The 18,798-nt window shown below is 39.2% G+C and overlaps 1 protein-coding gene across 3 annotated transcripts in view; it reads left to right on the top strand.

Annotated features, from left to right (window-relative positions):
- The window catches only part of ABCB11 (ATP binding cassette subfamily B member 11), a 145,502-nt gene that overhangs the window by 107,305 nt on the left and 19,399 nt on the right, over positions 1-18,798 (top strand). For all 3 annotated transcript variants that reach the window (XM_082465330.1, XM_082465331.1, XM_082465332.1), the window contains 2 exons: positions 484-586; positions 14,621-14,785. In XM_082465330.1, the coding sequence (XP_082321456.1) occupies positions 484-586; positions 14,621-14,785 (268 nt within the window). The remainder of the gene's footprint in view (positions 1-483; positions 587-14,620; positions 14,786-18,798) is intronic.

The following is an 18,798-nucleotide window of genomic DNA, read 5'->3' as shown; positions in this document are numbered from 1 at the left end:
CTCCTACTGGTCCATTTGTATCCAGGTGGCATTATGCTAAAGCAAACATCAGGGTGAAAGAGAAAGAGAGAGAGGGAGAGAAGGAGAGATATCAAAACTACAACCTACAAACAGAAGGGAGGTAACAGTGATGGACCATTGCCATTATAGCAATTAGTAGAACCATGTGGGTTTGGAATGGATTTGAGTCTTGGACCTTTTTTGGTGAACTAGTGGAACAACTTTGCCCCCCTTCTCTTTCTCCCTCCTCGGTTATACTCTGAATCAGGGTCTAGCCTGCTGTCCACAGCAACCAAACTGATTAGCTTTGCCTTAAGAATAGCTCTATCAAACTTGATCAGGAAGCTCCCTTATCTGCTTACCATGTAACCTAGCAGACATTTCTGTTCATTTGACACAAGTGATGTAAACTTGGAACCAGCTGAGTCCTGTTCCAACCTGCCCATAATTTACAGGCTAATTCATCTTTCTGTTTACTTACAGAGCTTCCATCCGGCAACGATCCAAGTCTCAGCTTTCTTACCTGGGACCTGAACCTCCATTAGCACTTGTAGATCATAAGTCTACTTATGAAGAGGACAGAAAGGTCAGGTACCGATCGCTCATGGGGGGACGGAAGAAGTCTCTCCTGGAGACTACTGTATGCCCTTTAAGCGAAGATGAGTTTTCAAGGCCTTTATCTAGTATTATTTCACTAAGTCAAACTAAATGGGAGATTCCATTAAGACCTGATGGGAACTCTAAATTTTACATAATGTTTGACATGGTATTTTAAAAGAAACACAAATTAATTAAATACTTTTAAGAATACATGGTAACTAAAACTGAGCTATTAAGGGTTAATTGATAGTTCTTAGATGAACCACTCTGATAAACACAAGCAAATTACAGGTACTTAGCAGATTATTTGATTATGTAGGTATCCTTAAAAAAATTTTTTAAATATCTGAAAACTGTTTTTGTAAAATTTTAAATCTCCTTCTTAAATTATAATAACCTTGGCAAAAGTGTTTGACAACAGAAATATTTGATATACAAGTTATCACAAATTTTAAATTAATGGGGACTGATTAGGTTTTATGGGCATTTGTTCAGTTCATACAATTTTATAATAATTGTTTAAGGGTGCATTTAAAATTAACACTTAATTTTAGTATCATTCAAAACAACATAAAAATGAAAGAGATAGGAGAAGAATCAACACATATAACAATATTAAACTTTCTTCATCAGGATGTCTATTGCTGTGGTGGGTACAGTCTAACTTTCACATAAGGTGAACATCCCTCCTCCTCAAATCCTTGCTTAATCACTGAACTTCATTCTTCAGCCCTGATACTCCCATTTTCGATCCTCCATTACTCTTCATTTGAATCTTTTCATGGCAGTTTTCTTATTGAGGCTTATTTCAGGTCATGTTGTCTTATCCTGTTACTAAATTATAAGCTTCTTAAAGTTAGTGACTATATATTATTTATGTTTGTATCAACTTGGGCACCTTGCTTTGCCCTGAGAATAGCTCTATCAAACCTAACCAGAAGGTCCTTTATTTGGTAACCATGTGACCTAGCAAACATTTCTGTTTATTTGACACATGTAAACCTAGAATCTGTTGAGTCCCATTCCAACCTGCCCATGATCTACAGACTCTTTCATCTTTCTGTTTAGTTACAGAGCTGCATGTAGTAGGACATCAAGGGATTTTGAAACTAGGATGAAAAATTAAATTTTTATAGTAAAATAAGGTCCAAACCACAAGATATACCAAAGAAAATGAGTCAGAGAATATTTTAATTACAAGCACATCCATTGTACATGATGTAATTTCAAATTGTCTTTAAACAATTTCAGTATGAGAATCCATTTTGGAAGTAATTATAAACACTGATTCACAATGCTAAATTTGGAATAATGTACTACTTAACGATCTTATGACTATGATGGAAGGATTGTTAAGGCTCTCTTTTGGTTTTAATATATTGATAATAAATAGATAGAGGTCTCAATATCTAAGAGTTGGTTTAAATAAATTTCATAGAAGAACACCTTGTCTCAGAAGGAGCAGTATGAATCCAGTGAGAGAAAACGTTTAGCAAGCATGGTTGCTTACTTCATCTTGCAATTAAGGACTCAGCACCTCTTCTAGTTCTAGAAACAGGTTCTTCATTTATGTCCATGGTGCTGCCACTCATAACTACAAGATGCATTACGTAAGGAGTTTAATAAGCTTCAAGGGAGAAAGAACTAAACACTGCACTGACGTTTCAAACGTAACAGTACCAATCATATTCAATTTTTGAAAAATAAATTTATTTATTGTATTTATTTATTTTTGGCTGCATTTGGTCTTTTTTTTTTAAGTTATACAATTTTTATTTAGGTATTTATTTATTTATGGCTGTGTTGGGTCTTCGTTTCTGTGCGAGGGCTTTCTCTAGTTGCGGCAAGTGGGGGCCACTCTTCATCGCGGTGCGCAGGCCTTTCGTTATTGCGGCCTCTCTTGTTGCAGAGCACAGGCTCCAGACGCGCAGGCTCAGTAGTTGTGGCTCACGGGCCTAGTTGCCCCGCGGCATGGGGGATCTTCCCAGACCAGGGCTCGAACCCGTGTCCCCTGCATGGCAGGCAGATTCTCAACCACTGCGCCACGAGGGAAGCCCTGCATTTGGTCTTTTTTTAAAACATCTTTATTAGAGTATCATTGCTTTAAAATGGTGTGTTAGTTTCTGCTTTATAGCAAAGTGAATCAGTTATACATATACATGTGTCCCCATATCTCTTCCCTCTTGCGTCTCCCTCCCTCCCACCCTCCCTATTCCACCCCTCTAGGTGGTCACAAAGCACCAAGTTGATCTCCCTTTGCTATGCGGCTGCTTCCCACTAGCTATCTATTTTACGTTTGGTAGTGTATATATGTCCATGCCACTCTCTCACTTTGTCCCAGTTTAACCTTCCCCCTCCCCGTAACCTCAAGTCCATTCTCTAGTAGGTCTGCATCTTTATTCCCGTCTTGCCCCTAGGTTCTTCTGACCATTTTTTTTCTTTCTTTCTTTTTTTTTTTTTTTAGATTCCATATATATGTGTTAGCACACGGTATTTGTTTTTCTCTTTCTGACTTACTTCACTCTATGATAGTCTCTAGGTCCATCCACCTCACTTCAAATAACTCACTTTTGTTCCTTTTCATGGCTGAGTAATATTCCATTGTATATATGTGCCACATCTTCTTTATCCATTCATTTGTTGAAGGACACTTAGGTTGCTTCCATGTCCTGGCTATTGTAAATAGAGCTGCAATGAACATTTTGGTACATGACTCTTTTTGAATTATGGTTTTCTCAGGGTATATGCCCAGTAGTGGGATTGCTGGGTCATATGGTAGTTCTATTTTTAGTTTTTTAAGGAACTCGATACTGTTCTCCATAGTGGCTGTATCAATTTACATTCCCACCAACAGTGCAAGAGGGTTCCCTTTTCTCCACACCCTCTCTAGCATTTATTGTTTGTAGATATTTTGATGATGGCCATTCTGACCAGTGTGAGATGATATCTTATTGTAGTTTTGATTTGCATTTCTCTAATGATTAATGATGTTGAGCATTCTTTCATGTGTTTGTTGGCAATCTGTATATCTTCTTTGGAGAAATGTCTATTTAGATCTTCTGCCCATTTTTGGATTGGGTTGTTTGTTTTTTTGATATTGAGCTGCATGAGCTGCTTGTAAATTTTGGAGATGAATCCTTTGTCAGTTGCTTCATTTGCAAATATTTTCTCCCATTCTGAGGGTTGTCTTTTCGTCTTGTTTATGGTTTCCTTTACTGTGCAAAAGCTTTTAAGTTTCATTAGGTCCCATTTGTTTATTTTTGTTTTTATTTCCATTTCTCTAGGAGGTGGGTCAAAAAGGGTCTTGCTGTGATGTATGTCATAGAGTGTTCTGCCTATGCTTTCCTCTAAGAGTTTGATAGTGTCTGACCTTACATTTAGGACTTTAATCCATTTTGAGTTTATTTTTGTGTATGGTATTAGGGAGTGTTCTAATTTCATTCTTTTACAGGTAGCTGTCCAGTTTTCCCAGCACCACTTATTGAAGAGGCTGTCTTTTCTCCACTGTATATTCTTGCCTCCTTTATCAAAGATAAGGTGACCCTATGTGCGTGGGTTTATCTCTGGGCTTTCTATCCTGTTCCATTGATCTATATTTCTGTTTTTGTGCCAGTACCATACTGTCTTGATTACTGTAGCTTTGTAGTATAATCTGAAGTCAGGGAGCCTGATTCCTCCAGCTCCATTTTTCTTTCTCAAGATTGCTTTGGCTATTCAGGGTCTTTTGTGTTTCCATACAAATTGTGAAATTTTTTGTTCTAGTTCTGTGAAAAATGCCATTGGCAGTTTGATAGGGATTGCATTGAATCTGTAGATTGCTTTGGGTAGTAGAGTCATTTTCACAATGTTGATTCTTCCAATCCAAGAACGTGGTATATCTCTCTATCTATTTATATCATCTTTAATTTCTTCCATTAATGTCTTATAGTTTTCTGCATACAGTTCTTTTTTCTTCTTAGGTAGGTTTATTCCAAGGTATTTTATTCTTTTTATTGCTGTGGTAAATGGGAGTGTTTCCTTAATTTCCCTTTCAGATTTTTCATCATTAGTGTATAGGAATGCAAGAGATTTCTGTGCATTAATTTTGTATCCTGCTACTTTACCAAACTCATTGATTAGCTCTAGTAGTTTTCTGGTAGCATCTTTAGGATTCTCTATGTATAGTATCATGTCATCTGCAAACAGTGACAGCTTTACTTCTTCTTTTCCGATTTGGATTCCTTTTATTTCTTTTTCTTCTCTAATTGCTGTGGCTAAAATTTCCAAAACTATGTTGAATAATAGTGGTGAGAGTGTGCAACCTTGTCTTGTTCCTGATTTTAGTGGAAATGGTTTCAGTTTTTCACCATTGAGGATGATGTTGGCTATGGGTTTGTCATATATGGCCTTTATTATGTTGAGGTAAGTTCCCTCTATGCCTACTTTCTGGAGGGTTTTTATCATAAATCGGTGTTGAATTTTGTCTAAAGCTTTCTCTGCATCTATTGAGGTGATCATATGGTTTTTCTCCTTCAATTTGTTAATATGGTGTATCATGTTGATTGATTTGCATATACTGAAGAATCCTTGCATTCCTGGGATAAACCCCACTTGATCATGGTGTATGATCTTTTAATGTGCTCTTGGATTCTGTTTCCTAGTATTTTGTTGAGGACTTTTGCATCTATGTTCATCAGTGATATTGACCTGTAGTTTTCTTTCTTTGGTACCTCTTTGTCTAGTTTTGGTATCAGGGTGATGGTGGCCTCGTAGAATGAGTTTGGGAGTGTTCCTCCCTCTGCTATACTTTGGAAGAGTTTGAGAAGGATAGGTGTTAGCTCTTCTCTAAATGTTTGATAGAATTCGCCTGTGAAGCCATCTGGTCCTGGGCTTTTGTTTGTTGGAAGATTTTAAATCACAGTTTCAATTTCAGTGCTTGTGATTGGTCTGTTCATATTTTCTATTTCTTCCTGGTTCAGTCTCAGAAGGTTGTGCGTTTCTAAGAATTCGTCCATTTCTTCCAGGTTGTCCATTTTATTGGCATATAGTTGCTTGTAGTAATCTCTCATGATCCTTTGTATTTCTGTAGTGTCAGTTGTTGCTTCTCCTTTTTCATTTCTACTTCTATTGATTTGAGTCTTCTCCCTTTTTTTCTTGATGAGTCTGGCTAATGGTTTATCAATTTTGTTTATCTTCTCAAAGAACAAGCTTTTAGTTTTATTGATCTTTGCTATCATTTCCTTCATTTCTTTTTCATTTATTTCTGATCTGATCTTTATGATTTCTTTCCTTCTGATAACTTTGGGGTTTTTTTTGTTCTTCTTTCTCTAATTGCTTTAGTTGTAAAGTTAGGTTGTTTATTTCAGATGTTTCTTGTTTCTTAAGGTAGGATTGTATTGCTATAAACTTCCCTCTTAGAACTGCTTTTGCTGCATTCCATAGGTTTTGGGTCACCGTGTTTTCATTGTCATTTGTTTCTAGGTATTTTTTGATTTCTTCTTTGATTTCTTCAGTGATCTCTTGGTTATTAAGTAGTGTGTTGTTTAGCCTCCATGTGTTTGTATTTCTTACAGATTTTTTCCTGTAATTGATATCTAGTCTCATAACATTGTGGTTGGAAAAGATACTTGATATGATTTCAATTTTCTTAAATTTACCAAGGCTTGATTTGTGACCCAAGATATGATCTATCCTGGAGAATTTGCCATGAGCACTTGAGAAGAATGTGTATTCTGTTGTTTTTGAATGGAATGTCCTATATATATCAATTAAGTCCATCTTGTTTAATGAATCATTTAAAGCTTGTGTTTCCTTATTTATTTTCATTTTGGATGATCTTTCCACTGGTGAAAGTGGGGTGTTAAAGTCCCCTACTATGATTGTGTTACTGTCGATTTCCCCTTTTATGGCTTTTAGTATTTGCCTTATGTATTGAGGTGCTCCTATGTTGGGTGCATAAATATTTAAATTGTTATATCTCCTTCTTGGATTGATCCCTTGATCATTATGTAGTGTCCTTCTTTGTCTCTTGTAATAGTCTTGATTTTAAAGTCCATTTTGTCTGATATGAGAATTGCTACTCCAGCTTTCTGTTGATTTCCATTTGCATGGAATATCTTTTTCCATCACCACACTTTCAGTCTGTATGTGTCCCTTGGTCTGAAGTGGGTCTCTTGTAGACAACATATATACGGGTCTTGTTTCTGTATCCATTCAGCCAGTCTATATCTTTTGGTGGGAGCATTTAATCCATTTACATTTAAGGTAATTATCAATATCTATGTTCCAATTACCATTTTCTTAACTGTTTTGGGTTTATTATTGTAGATCTTTTCCTTCTTTTGTGTTTTCTGCCTAGAGAAGTTCTTTTAGCATTTGTTGTAAAGCTGGTTTGATGGTGCTGAATTCTCTTAGTTTTTGCTTGTCTGTAAAGGTTTTAATTTCTCCATCAAATCTGAATGAGATCCATGCTGGGTAGAGTAATCTTGGTTGTAGGTTTTTCTCCTTCATCACTTTAAATATGTCCGGCCACTCCCTTCTGGCTTGCAGGGTTTCTGCTCAAAGATCAGCTGTTCACCTTATGGGGATTCCCTTGTGTGTTATTTGTTGTTTTTCCCTTGCTGTTTTTAATACTTTTTCTTTGTATTTAATTTTTGATAGTTTGATTAATATGTGTCTTGGTGTGTTTTTCCTTGCATTTATCCTGTATGGGACTCTCTGTGCTTCCTGGACTTGATTAACTATTTCTTTCCCATATTGGGGAAGTTTTCAACTATAATCTCTTCAAATATTCTCTCGGTCCCTTTCTTTTTCTCTTCTTCTGGGACCCCTATAATTCGAATGTTGGTGAGTTTAATGTTGTCCCAGAGGTGTCTGAGACTGTGCTCAATTCTTTTCATTCTTTTTTCCTTATTCTAGTTTGAGGTAGTTATTTCCACTATTTTATCTTCCAGGTCACTTATCCATTCTTCTGCCTCAGTTATTCTGCTATTGATTCCTTCTAGAGAATTTTTAATTTCATGTATTGTGTTGTTCATCACTGTTTGTTTGCTCTTTAGTTCTTTTAGGTCCTTGTTAAACGTTTCTTGTATTTTCTCCATTCTATTTCCAAGATTTTGGATCATCTTTACTATCATTATTCTGAATCCTTTTTCAGGTAGACTGCCTATTTCCTGTTCATTTGTTAGGTCTGGTGAGTTTTTGCCTTGCTCCTTCATCTGCTGTTTGTTTCTCTGTCTTCTCATTTTGCTTAACTTACTGTGTTTGGGGTCTCCTTTTCACAAGCTGCAGTTTCGTAGTTTCTGTTGTTTTTGGTATCTGTCCCCAGTTGCTAAGGTTGGTTCAGTGGGTTGTGTAGGCTTCCTGGTGGAGGGGACTAGTGCCTGTGTTCTGGTGGATGAGGCTGGATCTTGTCTTTCTGGTGGGCAGGTCCACGTCTGGTGGTGTGTTTTGGGGTGTCTGTGGCCTTATTATGATTTTAGGCAGCCTCTGTGCTAATGGATGGGGTTGTGTTCCTGTCTTGCTAGTTGTTTGGTATAGGGTGTCCAGCTTGCTGGACATTGAGTGGAGCTGGGTCTTGGCGTTGAGATGGAGATCTCTGGGAGATTTTCACTGTTTGATATTACGTGGAGCTGGGAGGTCTCTTGTGGACCAGTGTCCTGAACTTGGCTCTCCCACCTCAGTGGCACAGCCCTGATGCCTGGCTGGAGCACCAAGAACCTGTCTTCCACATGGCTCAGAATAAAAAGAAGAAAAAAAAAAGAAAGGAAGAAAGAAGAAAATAAAATAAAGTTATTAAAATAAAAAATAATTATTAAAAAAAATTTTTTAAGTGATAAAAAAGAAAGAAGAAAACGGACAGACAGAACCCTAGGACAAATGGTAAAAGCAAAGCTATACAGACAAAATCACACACAGAAGCATACACATACACACTCACAAAAAGAGAAAAAGGGAAAAAATATATATATATCCTTGCTGCCAAAGTCCACCTCGTCAATTTGGGATGATTCGTTGTCTATTCAGGTATTCCACAGTTGCAGGGTACATCAGGTTGATTGTGGAGAGTTAATCCTCTGGTCCTGAAGTTGCTGGGAGAAATTTCCCTTTCTCTTCTTTGTTCGCACAGCTCCCGGGGTTCAGCTTTGGATTTGGACCCGCCTCTGCGTGTAGGTTGCCTGAGGGCATCTGATCTTCGCTCAGACAGGACGGGGTTAAAGGAGCAGCTGATTTGGGGGCTCTGGCTCACTCAGGCCCGGGGGAGGGAAGGGTACGGGTGCGGGGTGAGCCTGCAGTGGCAGAGGCAGGCGAGACCTTGCAGCAGCCTGAGGTGCACCGTGCGTTCTCCCAGGGAAGTTGTCCCTGGATCACGGGACCCTGGCAGTGGCGGGCTGCACAGGCTCCTGGGAGGGGCGGTGTGGAGAGTGACCTGTGCTCACACACAGGCTTCTTGGTGGCGGCGGCAGCAGCCTTAGCGTCTCATGCCCGTCTCTGGAGCTCCTTTAAGCAGCGCTCTTAAACCCCTCTCCTCGCGCACCAGGAAACAAAGAGGGAAGAAAAAGCCTCTTGCCTCTTCAGCTGCTCCAGACCTTTTCCCGGACTCCCTCCCGGCCAGCTGTGGCACACTAGCCCCCTTCAGGCTGTTTTCATGCGGCCAACCCCAGTCTCCTCCCTGGGATTCGACCTCCGAAGCCCGAGCCTCGGCTCCCAGCCCCCGCCCGCCCCGGCCGGTGAGCAGACAAACCTCTCGGGCTGGTGAGTGCTACTCAGCACCGATCCTCCGTGCGGGAATCTCTCCGCTTTGCCCTCCGCACCCGTTGCTGCGCTCTCCTCCGTGGCTCCGAAGCTTCCCCCCTCTGCCACCCGCAGTCTCCGCCCACGAAGGGGCTTCCTAGTGCGTGGAAACCTTTCCTCCTTCACAGCTCCCTCCCACTGGTGCAGGTCCTATCCCTATTCATTTGTCTCTGTTTTTTCTTTTTCCTTTTGCCCTACCCAGGTACGTGGGGGGTTTTCTTGCCTTTTGGGAGGTCTGAGGTCTTCTGCCAGCGTTCAGTAGGTGTTCTGTAGGAGTTGTTCCACATGTAGTTGTATTTCTGATGTATCTGTGGGGAGGAAGGTGATCTCCGCGTCTTAATATTCCTCCATCTTGAAGCTTCTTCATTTGGTCTTTGTTGCTGTGCGTGTTCTCTAGCTGCAGCGAGCAGGGGCTACTCTTCATTGTGGTGCTTGGGCTTCTCATTGCGGTGGCTTCTCTTTTTGCGGAGCCCGGGCTCTAGGCACACGGGCTTCAGTAGTTGTGGCACGTGGACTCAGTAGTTGTGGCACGTGGGCTCTAGAGCGCAGGCTCACTAGTTGTGGCACACGGGCTTAGTTGCTCCACAGCATGTGGGATCTTCCTGCACCAGAGCTCGAACCCGTGTCCCCTGCATTAGCAGGCGGATTCTTAACCACTGTGCCACCAGGGAAGTCCCAATCATATTCAATTTTTGCATTTTAATTTTTTCCCCCTAGTTTCTGGGCAAATATTCTACAATAAAAGCAAGAGCGTTAGGAAGGAAGGAAAAAATCCAATTTTGTTGTTTTTGTTGAAGCTAGTAGATGGCTCAGCATTGTTGAAGAGAACAATCAGATTTCCTGGAGGTCTGAAGATCAGGTTCCCAGAGTTCTCATGAGGCAGGGAAAACTCAGAAGGGAGTTCTTTAAATAAATGGAAACCTAAATCAAATATAGAGATTAGTTTTAGAGAAACAAAAATGGTCCATAACACAGTGTAATTTTATAAAGATGAGACTCTGATTTCTCTCTCTAGTTAAGGAAGGAAAAGGAAGAAAGGAAGAAAGTGACAGGGACACCAATGAGATTTTGCTAAAGCTTGAAGCGAATAAATGTCTTATGCTTATATTAATACTGCTCATTTGTATGATAATTATATTAGAATCTTTTTGATTTAAAAATTAAGTATTTTTTAAAAGGAAACAACAGAATCAGGGTTAATAAAATTTAATCCTGTTTGGTTAAAGTATGAACTTTCTCATCCAAGTACATTTTAAAGTTTTTTAATAGTTAACTAAATTCTGTAAGATTTGGCAAAATTCTTTTTTTTTTTTTTTTTCTTATTTTGATGAAGAAGCTCTAACCTGACCTTCTGTTAATTGGGAGATGTTCTACCTTCTGTGGCAGTGCAAAAGTTTTACTTATATAAAGGAGTTATCTCCACCTTGTGGTCTCTTAGAGTTTTGACTCCGAAAACTTCAGGAAATTGTTTCAAAAGTCTGTCCTTCCAAACTCTAAGTGGGGTGTCTGACCCAACATCTCATAGTTAGCTGGTGACAGAGCCATGACTACAGCCTGTTTTCTCTTCCTCTCCAAGCTATACTCTTGGCTCTCATAAATGGATTCAGATCTTAGTTACAATGCTGACAAAATTAAGATTAGGATTAGGGGAAACCTGCAGGCTAGAGGTTCCAGTCTCTGATATATAGGCATCTCTTTTAGGGAAACTAAAAAGGTAAAACATATAGGAGATTGAGTCAAGGTCAAATATTAGAAATCCGTAGCTTCATCACAGCTAATTTGGAGACAGGGTTTAGGCAATGGTTGAGAGATAGGACAGAGGATCTATAAAAATGACTATCAGTTTTTGATTATTTGGAGAGTCCCTGCTTCTTGGTCATAGTTACCATTTCCTATCATCATATCTTAAAGTCGTTATCGAGGCAGGAGACCCCTATGGATTGGCATGACATAGTCAATGTAACAAAGTATAGAAATCGGGACATAAGATTTAAGTAGGAAGTTATATTTTCACCTGACCTACACAAGGAGATGGAAGGAAGGAAGCTGGGAAAAACTCATTGTCTAGCATTGTACCATCTACATTGTAAGTGAGTGATCAGTGTTTTTTAAATAAATGTTTTGTTGCATGTATGCACCACGGGCATAAAAGCTTCATTCATTCTTTCATCCAATAAACACTGATTGCACACCTATCACGTGCCAGGTATTGTGTTATGGATGCAAAGATGAACAAGAGTCACTGTCCTTCTCCCTGCATTGGAGCTGCTAGCAGGATACTTCTTGACATATGATAAATAAATGAGCACTGTGCAACTTGACATTGACACAATAGAGGCAGGAACCCTGCAGTGAGGAAACATATATAAACTTTTTTTTTTTTTTTTTTCACACACACACACTGTATTTTATTTTTACAAGAGATAAATAGCCTGACACCAAGCATTGTACATGGATGACCACAACAAAAGCAACAATGATTGCCATTACCAAACATGAAACACACTCATACTATGTCATAATATTGACATTCAGTCCAGTAGTCCTCCACTGTAACAGCTCAACATATATAAACTTTTATAACTGTATCTCTCTGTGAGTTACTGGTTTGCTATATATATATAATCTTTAGCTTTTTAGCCTTTTTTAGATGAGTAAATTCATCTTTAGCTTTGCAAAATCCCAGAGGTGAAAACCCTTCTGTACATAGTGACTTTAATTTTCTTTTATTCTTCTACTATCTTTTAGCAATATCAAATAAAAGTCAATCAAAAGTCAATTACTCAGGGACAGATTTCCTAGTTTTTGCATCATTCAGTCTTAATAGCCTCATCTTTTGGGGGGTTGGGGCATAGTTTCCTTTAAAGTCAAATTTTTAATGAAAGGGGAAAAAAGAAAATTATTCAAATTAATTAAATTTTGCTTCCTGTTAGCTTATCTTGGAATGTTAACTACTGGACAAAAGGTACTTCATACTGCTTTTAGATGTCTTTGGTTTTGTTGTTAAGGTTTAGGGATACCTTCAGATATCAGATGACCAGGGAAATTTCTATCATGTCAGACTGAGGGTGGACCATCCTGTGGGACAGTGGTTCCAGGAAATGTTGGAGTTTAATGTCCCTAGATGGTATAGCACAGCTGACACTTTCAAAACGTTCAAACATGGCACCCCAAACATTTAGTTCTGGAAGGAGTTTTGGAGATAGTATACTGCTGAGGACCTCAAAAAATGGGCTTTGTCATCAGAATTAGCTGAGGAGTATTTTTTAAAACACAAATTCACTCTTAGGCTTACTAAATTAGTATTTCTGTTGATGGGACCCAAGTGTCTGTAATTTTAATCTTCGACCCACATGAGTCTGGTAAGCATCCAGAACTGGACACCAACCACTGTTTAGAACTGTAGAGGGTCTGATATTTTGCTCTGTTGCAAGCTATAGCCTGACCCAATTTCATGGATGCCAGCAGAATACACAAGAGCTCTGCGTCAGAGACAAACGACGTTTTACTCAAAGCACAAGCAGGAGCCAGAGTATAGCATTTGCACTAGTTCCCCAGCCCAACCCCACTTCCTGTCAAGTTGATGCAAAGAGAGCCAGATGATACCAGCAAATGAACGGGGAGAGGAATCCTGGGCTTGAGGAACCTGATGTTTTTATAATGGGCAATAAGCACATCTGTCCTTTTCTTGGGATGGAGACACTACCTCTGTCCTCCAAGGCTATTTGCTGTACAAATATCCTTGAAAAATTAGCCTGAACAAAGGTAGTCAATGCCTCTTTTCACAAGATGTGCAGAAACATGAGAGACCCATAGAGAATTGTCTCCCCCACGCAACTTTCCTTTTGAGGAGGAGGTAACTGAGCCTCAGAGAGCTGAAGAGCTCGGTGATATATTCCATTAGTGGCCATATGAGGCTCATCCAAGAACCCCATTCTTTCTACACCTGTTTCCCTCATGCTTTCCCAGCCACCTGTCTTCCTCTCTGCATTGATTTCCTAGAGTTTAGTAAGATGTCAGAGATGAAATCATTGAAGGATTTGCTGCATGAGTGAGTAGTAATGACAAGTGCAACAGTTGACGGCAGGCCAAGAGAGAACTTGAAACGGAGGCATTGACAAATCTATCACCAGCTGAGCTGCCTTCGCCCACCCTATTTGGCTTGCAACTAAAGTGAGAGGGACACCAGGCTTTTATTTCAATTGACTTGGCAATGTAGACTTTGACTTTGGAAGCAAAAGGATAGTATTTGAAGTTCCTTGTTGTCTTCTGTTCCTGACATTCAGCTCCCTAAGGGGTAAATTACTGCGTGTTAATGAAAGAGAGCACTAATAGTTTTGTAGTCAATTTGCTGTAGACATTTTTAGTATATTTTAATAGAAAAAGTAAAAAATAAATCAATACAGATCTATATACGTCACCTAAAACCCTTTCTCAAACAAAGTGGGCAATAAATTTAACAAATTATTGAATAATGGGCCTAAAGACCAAGCACTGAACAATATCTATAACAAGGAAAAATGATGATAAAAACGATGATATTCTGAATATATTTGCCTTTAAGAGGATAAAAATTTGCTAGCTCTGACACTTTACTGGCAACTAAAGAAATTGGAATAGGGAAATTTTGAAATAATTTTGACTCCTTGTGAAGAAAATGCAGAATTTAGAAATCCAAATTGATTACTATTTACTTCTGGGCACTAATTAAGGAAAACCTTAGAGAAAACATGCAATTGATAACCTTCGACACCACTTAATGCATTTTAAAAATTATTTTGCCTTGTTTAGATACACTGGCCTGCCTTAGAACTTTAGCCAGTTACAAGATATTAGAGCTTTGACATTTACGAAGGACATATCTTGAAAATTTCACAAGTCCTCAAATATGTAAATACCACTATAGCACAAAAACTTTTTAAAATTGGGGGGTTATTCTTCTTACAGATCCAACATATTTATTACTCCCCAAGAGTTAATACCTATGCAATTGTGAAATGAGAACTACGAGCTCACCTTCAGATGAGCAGACACTCTAAGATCGATCCCATCCAAGTCACAGCATGGTGGCAAGCAATTCAGAACGATTTTTCACAAAATAACAAATCACTTCGTCTCGTAGATCTTTAAGGCCACTCATAACCAATCAAACCATGACTCAAAGCTGTGAATGCCAAAGGGTCTGCTGTATAAGAAAAGAGTATATGCAGAAATTTAGATGATTAATGTAACTCCCTCTTCCCTCAAGGACAAGAACATTCCTGTGGAAGAAGAAATTGAACCTGCCCCAGTTAGGAGGATTCTAAAAGTTAATGCTCCAGAATGGCCCTACATGCTGGTAGGGGCTGTGGGCGCAGCTGTCAATGGGACAGTCACACCCTTCTATGCCTTCTTCTTCAGCCAGATTCTTGGGGTAAGCAAACAGCTGGACCAGCTTTATTCTCCTCCTACCTTTGGTTTGTCTATCAGTGGATATCGTCATTTTTGATAGGTTGGCTCTTTGTTGTAATGTTTTTAGCTCTTTTCTTTTTTTAAGTTCTTTTTTAAGCTCTTTTTTCTCATCTCTAAAGGATTAAAAATGTCTCGAGTCTCCATCACACAGGAGGTAAGAAGGTGAAGCGGTCTGTCATTTGGGCTGGCAACACCCTTCAACAGGCATCGTGTCTGTAAAAAAACAGCACTATAGCTGCAAATTTAGTGTCAAAAGAGGGCAGTTAACCTATATGCAAACCAAATCAGAATACAAAGCTGGTTGGTTGAATAATACAAAAGGATTGGGGGGCCATTTTGATCTTGCTGAACAGCTGAGGTACAAAGTTTGACTTGTAATAGCAGGTGCTCATGCCTGTTGTATAATGCTCTTCTCTTCTGCTGGTTGCACCATTGAAATGGGGAAGTGGGGAGAAAACAGGAAAAGGAAGAGAGAAGTAAAATAAGGCATGGATAAAGAATAAGCTTATTTCAGTTTTCACCTCCTAGGAATTTTGATATTCTCCATCTGACTTCATTGTTATAATAAAATAATAATAATGACTACAAACATTAATTAGGCACTATCTAAGAACTTTGTATACAATAGTTCACTAAACTTTTCTAATAACCACCTGTGGTAGGTATTCTTATTGTTCCCATTTGACAAAGGAGCAAACCAAGGCATAAAGAACTTAGGGGAGCGAGTGGTGGATCTGGGATTTAAATCCAGGCAGTGTGACTACAGGGCCAAGTTCCAATAAAAACTTATCATTGCAAAATTAGCTCTCAAAATGCTATCACATTTTCTTAGTTGAAATTTACACACACACAAATCCTGTGAGGTCAACAAGGAGGCAAACCTAGAATCTAGAGAACTGTAACAACTTGTTCAAGGTGACACGGGGTCACATTAGCTGATGGGACCAGGACTAGCACCAGCTGTTTTGAAGGATTTGTGAGAGTCCTAAGTTTTAGTTTCCCCCTCTACTGTTCTTTCTCTCTTGCGGTCTCTCTGGCAGAGTTCCTGACCAGAAGTTAAGTCCCCTCAGGCATGAGTTGTATAGAAAGACTTGTACAGTCCACAAGCAAAATCAAATCAATCCTATAGGGAAGGCCTCAGCCACTGCTTCAATTTTCACACCACCCCCTTGTGTTAAGTGAGGAAATCATCAGAAAGGTAGGAAATTGGAAACACAGGGGCCAACTCTGGTAAACTGAATTTCTGGTTATGCTGAAAATATTTTAATAATTAATTTATATTCATTAATATCTAGTAAATACCATACCCTAATCATAATAGAAATGTTCTTTTATTCACTCAACCGGTATTTGTTGATTATCTCCCCTAGACTAGGGACTTGGGAACACAGTGTCAGTCAGGGCGCCTTCCCTAATGCAGTTTCCGGTCTATGAGGAAGATAGACATTAAACCAAAAAATCCACTCATCATTCACCAAATATTTATCGATCACTTACTGTTTTCAAGACACTGTTGCTGGTATTAGCAGTACAGTGAGGAGCAAGAAAACCAGAGCCCTCCCTGCTCTCATAAAGCTGACCTTCTACTAGGGAGAGGCTCTGGAAATGCATTCCACTGAGCAGTGATGCAGATGTAGAGGGTGTAGGGGGTGGCATTGAATCTGTTAAGACCCAAGACTATGCCCTAGATGTACACTTTTAAAATAATTCCAGGATGTCAACTTCTTTGCTGATCATCTCTTTCTCTCTTATAAATGCAGAGTATGGAATGCATTCACTCAACTTTACCCAAACTCTGTGTATGAACTGCTTTGGGAAGAGTCCTGGGTTCCCTGCCAGGAGACTTTTTTTCTGCCCTGGAGTCACATCATGCCACTTCTCTGGGTCTCAGTTTCCTTAACTATAAAAGGAAGGATTGACAAAGATGATCTGTAAGATAACTTCCAGCTCTAGTGGTCTATGAAATGGCCAAGTCAAAGAAAATTTGATGATCCAGTTATAACCCCTGCCCTTGGTTATTGGTGGTGAGAATATTCTCTGTGATTCTTTTGGTCACAACCAGAAAATCCTAGCCTGAGCAATTCAGCTTTTCACTTAAGGACCGAAGGATCAGAGTAGCAGGATCTAGTTGGTGAAATCCAAAATCTGCTCATCGTTAAGGCTCTCACAGGGTTATATTTGCTAAGAGGATAAAGCTTTACTATTCTTCTTCTTTGATAAAGAAGGTGGTTTTTGTGTGCCTCTTAGCATAATTATCACATATTCATCAGTGGGTTCATGATGCTTTCATCTCGTAGGGTATAATCATGAGTCAGATAATAGTCTGGTTTTAATTGCACTGTTTTCATTCTGACATATCTAAAGGGCACAATATTCACAGCTGGTACTGAGACCACAGTTTGGAACGTGGACCCAGCAAATGATTGGGCGTTAGGGGCCTGGTTGCTAATCTAGCGAAACCTCAATGTACACATAAAGCATAATGTCTCTGGTTCACTTTCCCTGGGTTTATATGACTTGGAAGAGGTGCCAAGTGTTCCAAGCACTGCAGTTTGGACATAGCGTGCTGGAGAAAAGTATGAACGCTGGAGTCAGCCAGCCCTGGACTTGCCGCAGGTCTCTGCTCTGTGCTGTCTGCATGCATCTGGGCAAGTGGTTTCCCCTTGATGAGTCTTAGCTTCCTTATCTATAATATGCGGCTAGAAAATCTACCTCACTGGGTTGTTTTAAGAATCCTAATTTAAGGAAATCCTCATTTAAGTTAAAGTAGGTTAAGTAACACATTTGCATCTGGTAAATAGCAAGAGTCTAGAGAATGTTCATTTTCTCCTTAAACAAACTTACCTTTACAAGATGATGTAGATGTGTGCTTGAACTACAGCTAGTCTAAAAACAGAAGAACCGGGGGATGGGCAGTCCTTTGGGTTGCATTTCAGTAAGAATGTACAAAGAACTCATGCAGTAGAGTTTGGGGGAGGGGAAAGATTACAGACAGCTGATGCCCAATCTTGAACTTAATATTAGCCAAACATTCTTTTTTAACACTGAGAAGACGGGTAATATCAAGAGCCAAGAGAGAGTGCCCAGAAGAAAACCACTGCACTGGAATCTGGAAACCAGGCATTTCCTTATCTAATAATAACCACCAGCTAAATGAACTTGGACAAAGGACTCGATCTTGTGGGCTTTAGTTTCCCATCTATAAAATAAGAGTTAAACTGGCTAATATGCAGTATTATAGTCCATGATTATAATAGGTGACCTTAGAGAGGAATGAGAATTATGGCATCACTGTTTGGGGTTTGTGGGGATTTGTATAGCGATTTTTAAAACCAGACTGAAATATGTCTTTAAGTCCTTGTATTTGTAAACTGTAAAGTAAACTTACATCAGTTATTCCATGGTGGGGTGAATGACTGTGGCATCTTTTGAACCCACTTCATTCATTAAGAATGAATGTATTCTTTATTGCTAAGAACCATAACGGGCCCAAAAGCTCTGTCTTAGAAACAGTACATCTCATTAATTTAGAACCCCTCCCCCTACTTTGGAATTTGTGATAATTTCAACAGGTTACTTCTGCTTTACAAAAAAGGATTTGTTAATGGAGTAGTATACATTGTTTACAGGAGATTTATTTGGCATATAGCAGGCATTCAATAAATATTTGTTGAATAAATGGTTTCCTTTGAGCAACTGCTTTCTGGCATTGTTCTAGTTACTCAAATTAATGCAGAGCAATAAGTAAGGATTTATTGTGCAGCTCTCTAATAAATAGCTTTTCTGAACTCTCACAGTTCCCTCACTTAGTCTGAATTAGGAGGGTTTTGATGTACCTAAAATCTATTTCACTGTAGGGCGATGTCATTAGAATATGCAGCTATTCTTTCCATTTTCTTATTGCAACAGCTTGGGTCCCAATCAGTTACTTGAGCATGTGCCTGTAAGTTCAGAATATACTTATGAGTATAGATT

The sequence above is a fragment of the Balaenoptera physalus genome (assembly GCF_965194825.1).
Source record: "Balaenoptera physalus genome assembly, chromosome: 6".
Classification (NCBI taxonomy): domain Eukaryota; kingdom Metazoa; phylum Chordata; class Mammalia; order Artiodactyla; family Balaenopteridae; genus Balaenoptera; species Balaenoptera physalus.
Note: the sequence above shows the minus strand (reverse complement) of the source record. Positions and strands in the feature narration are given on the sequence as shown.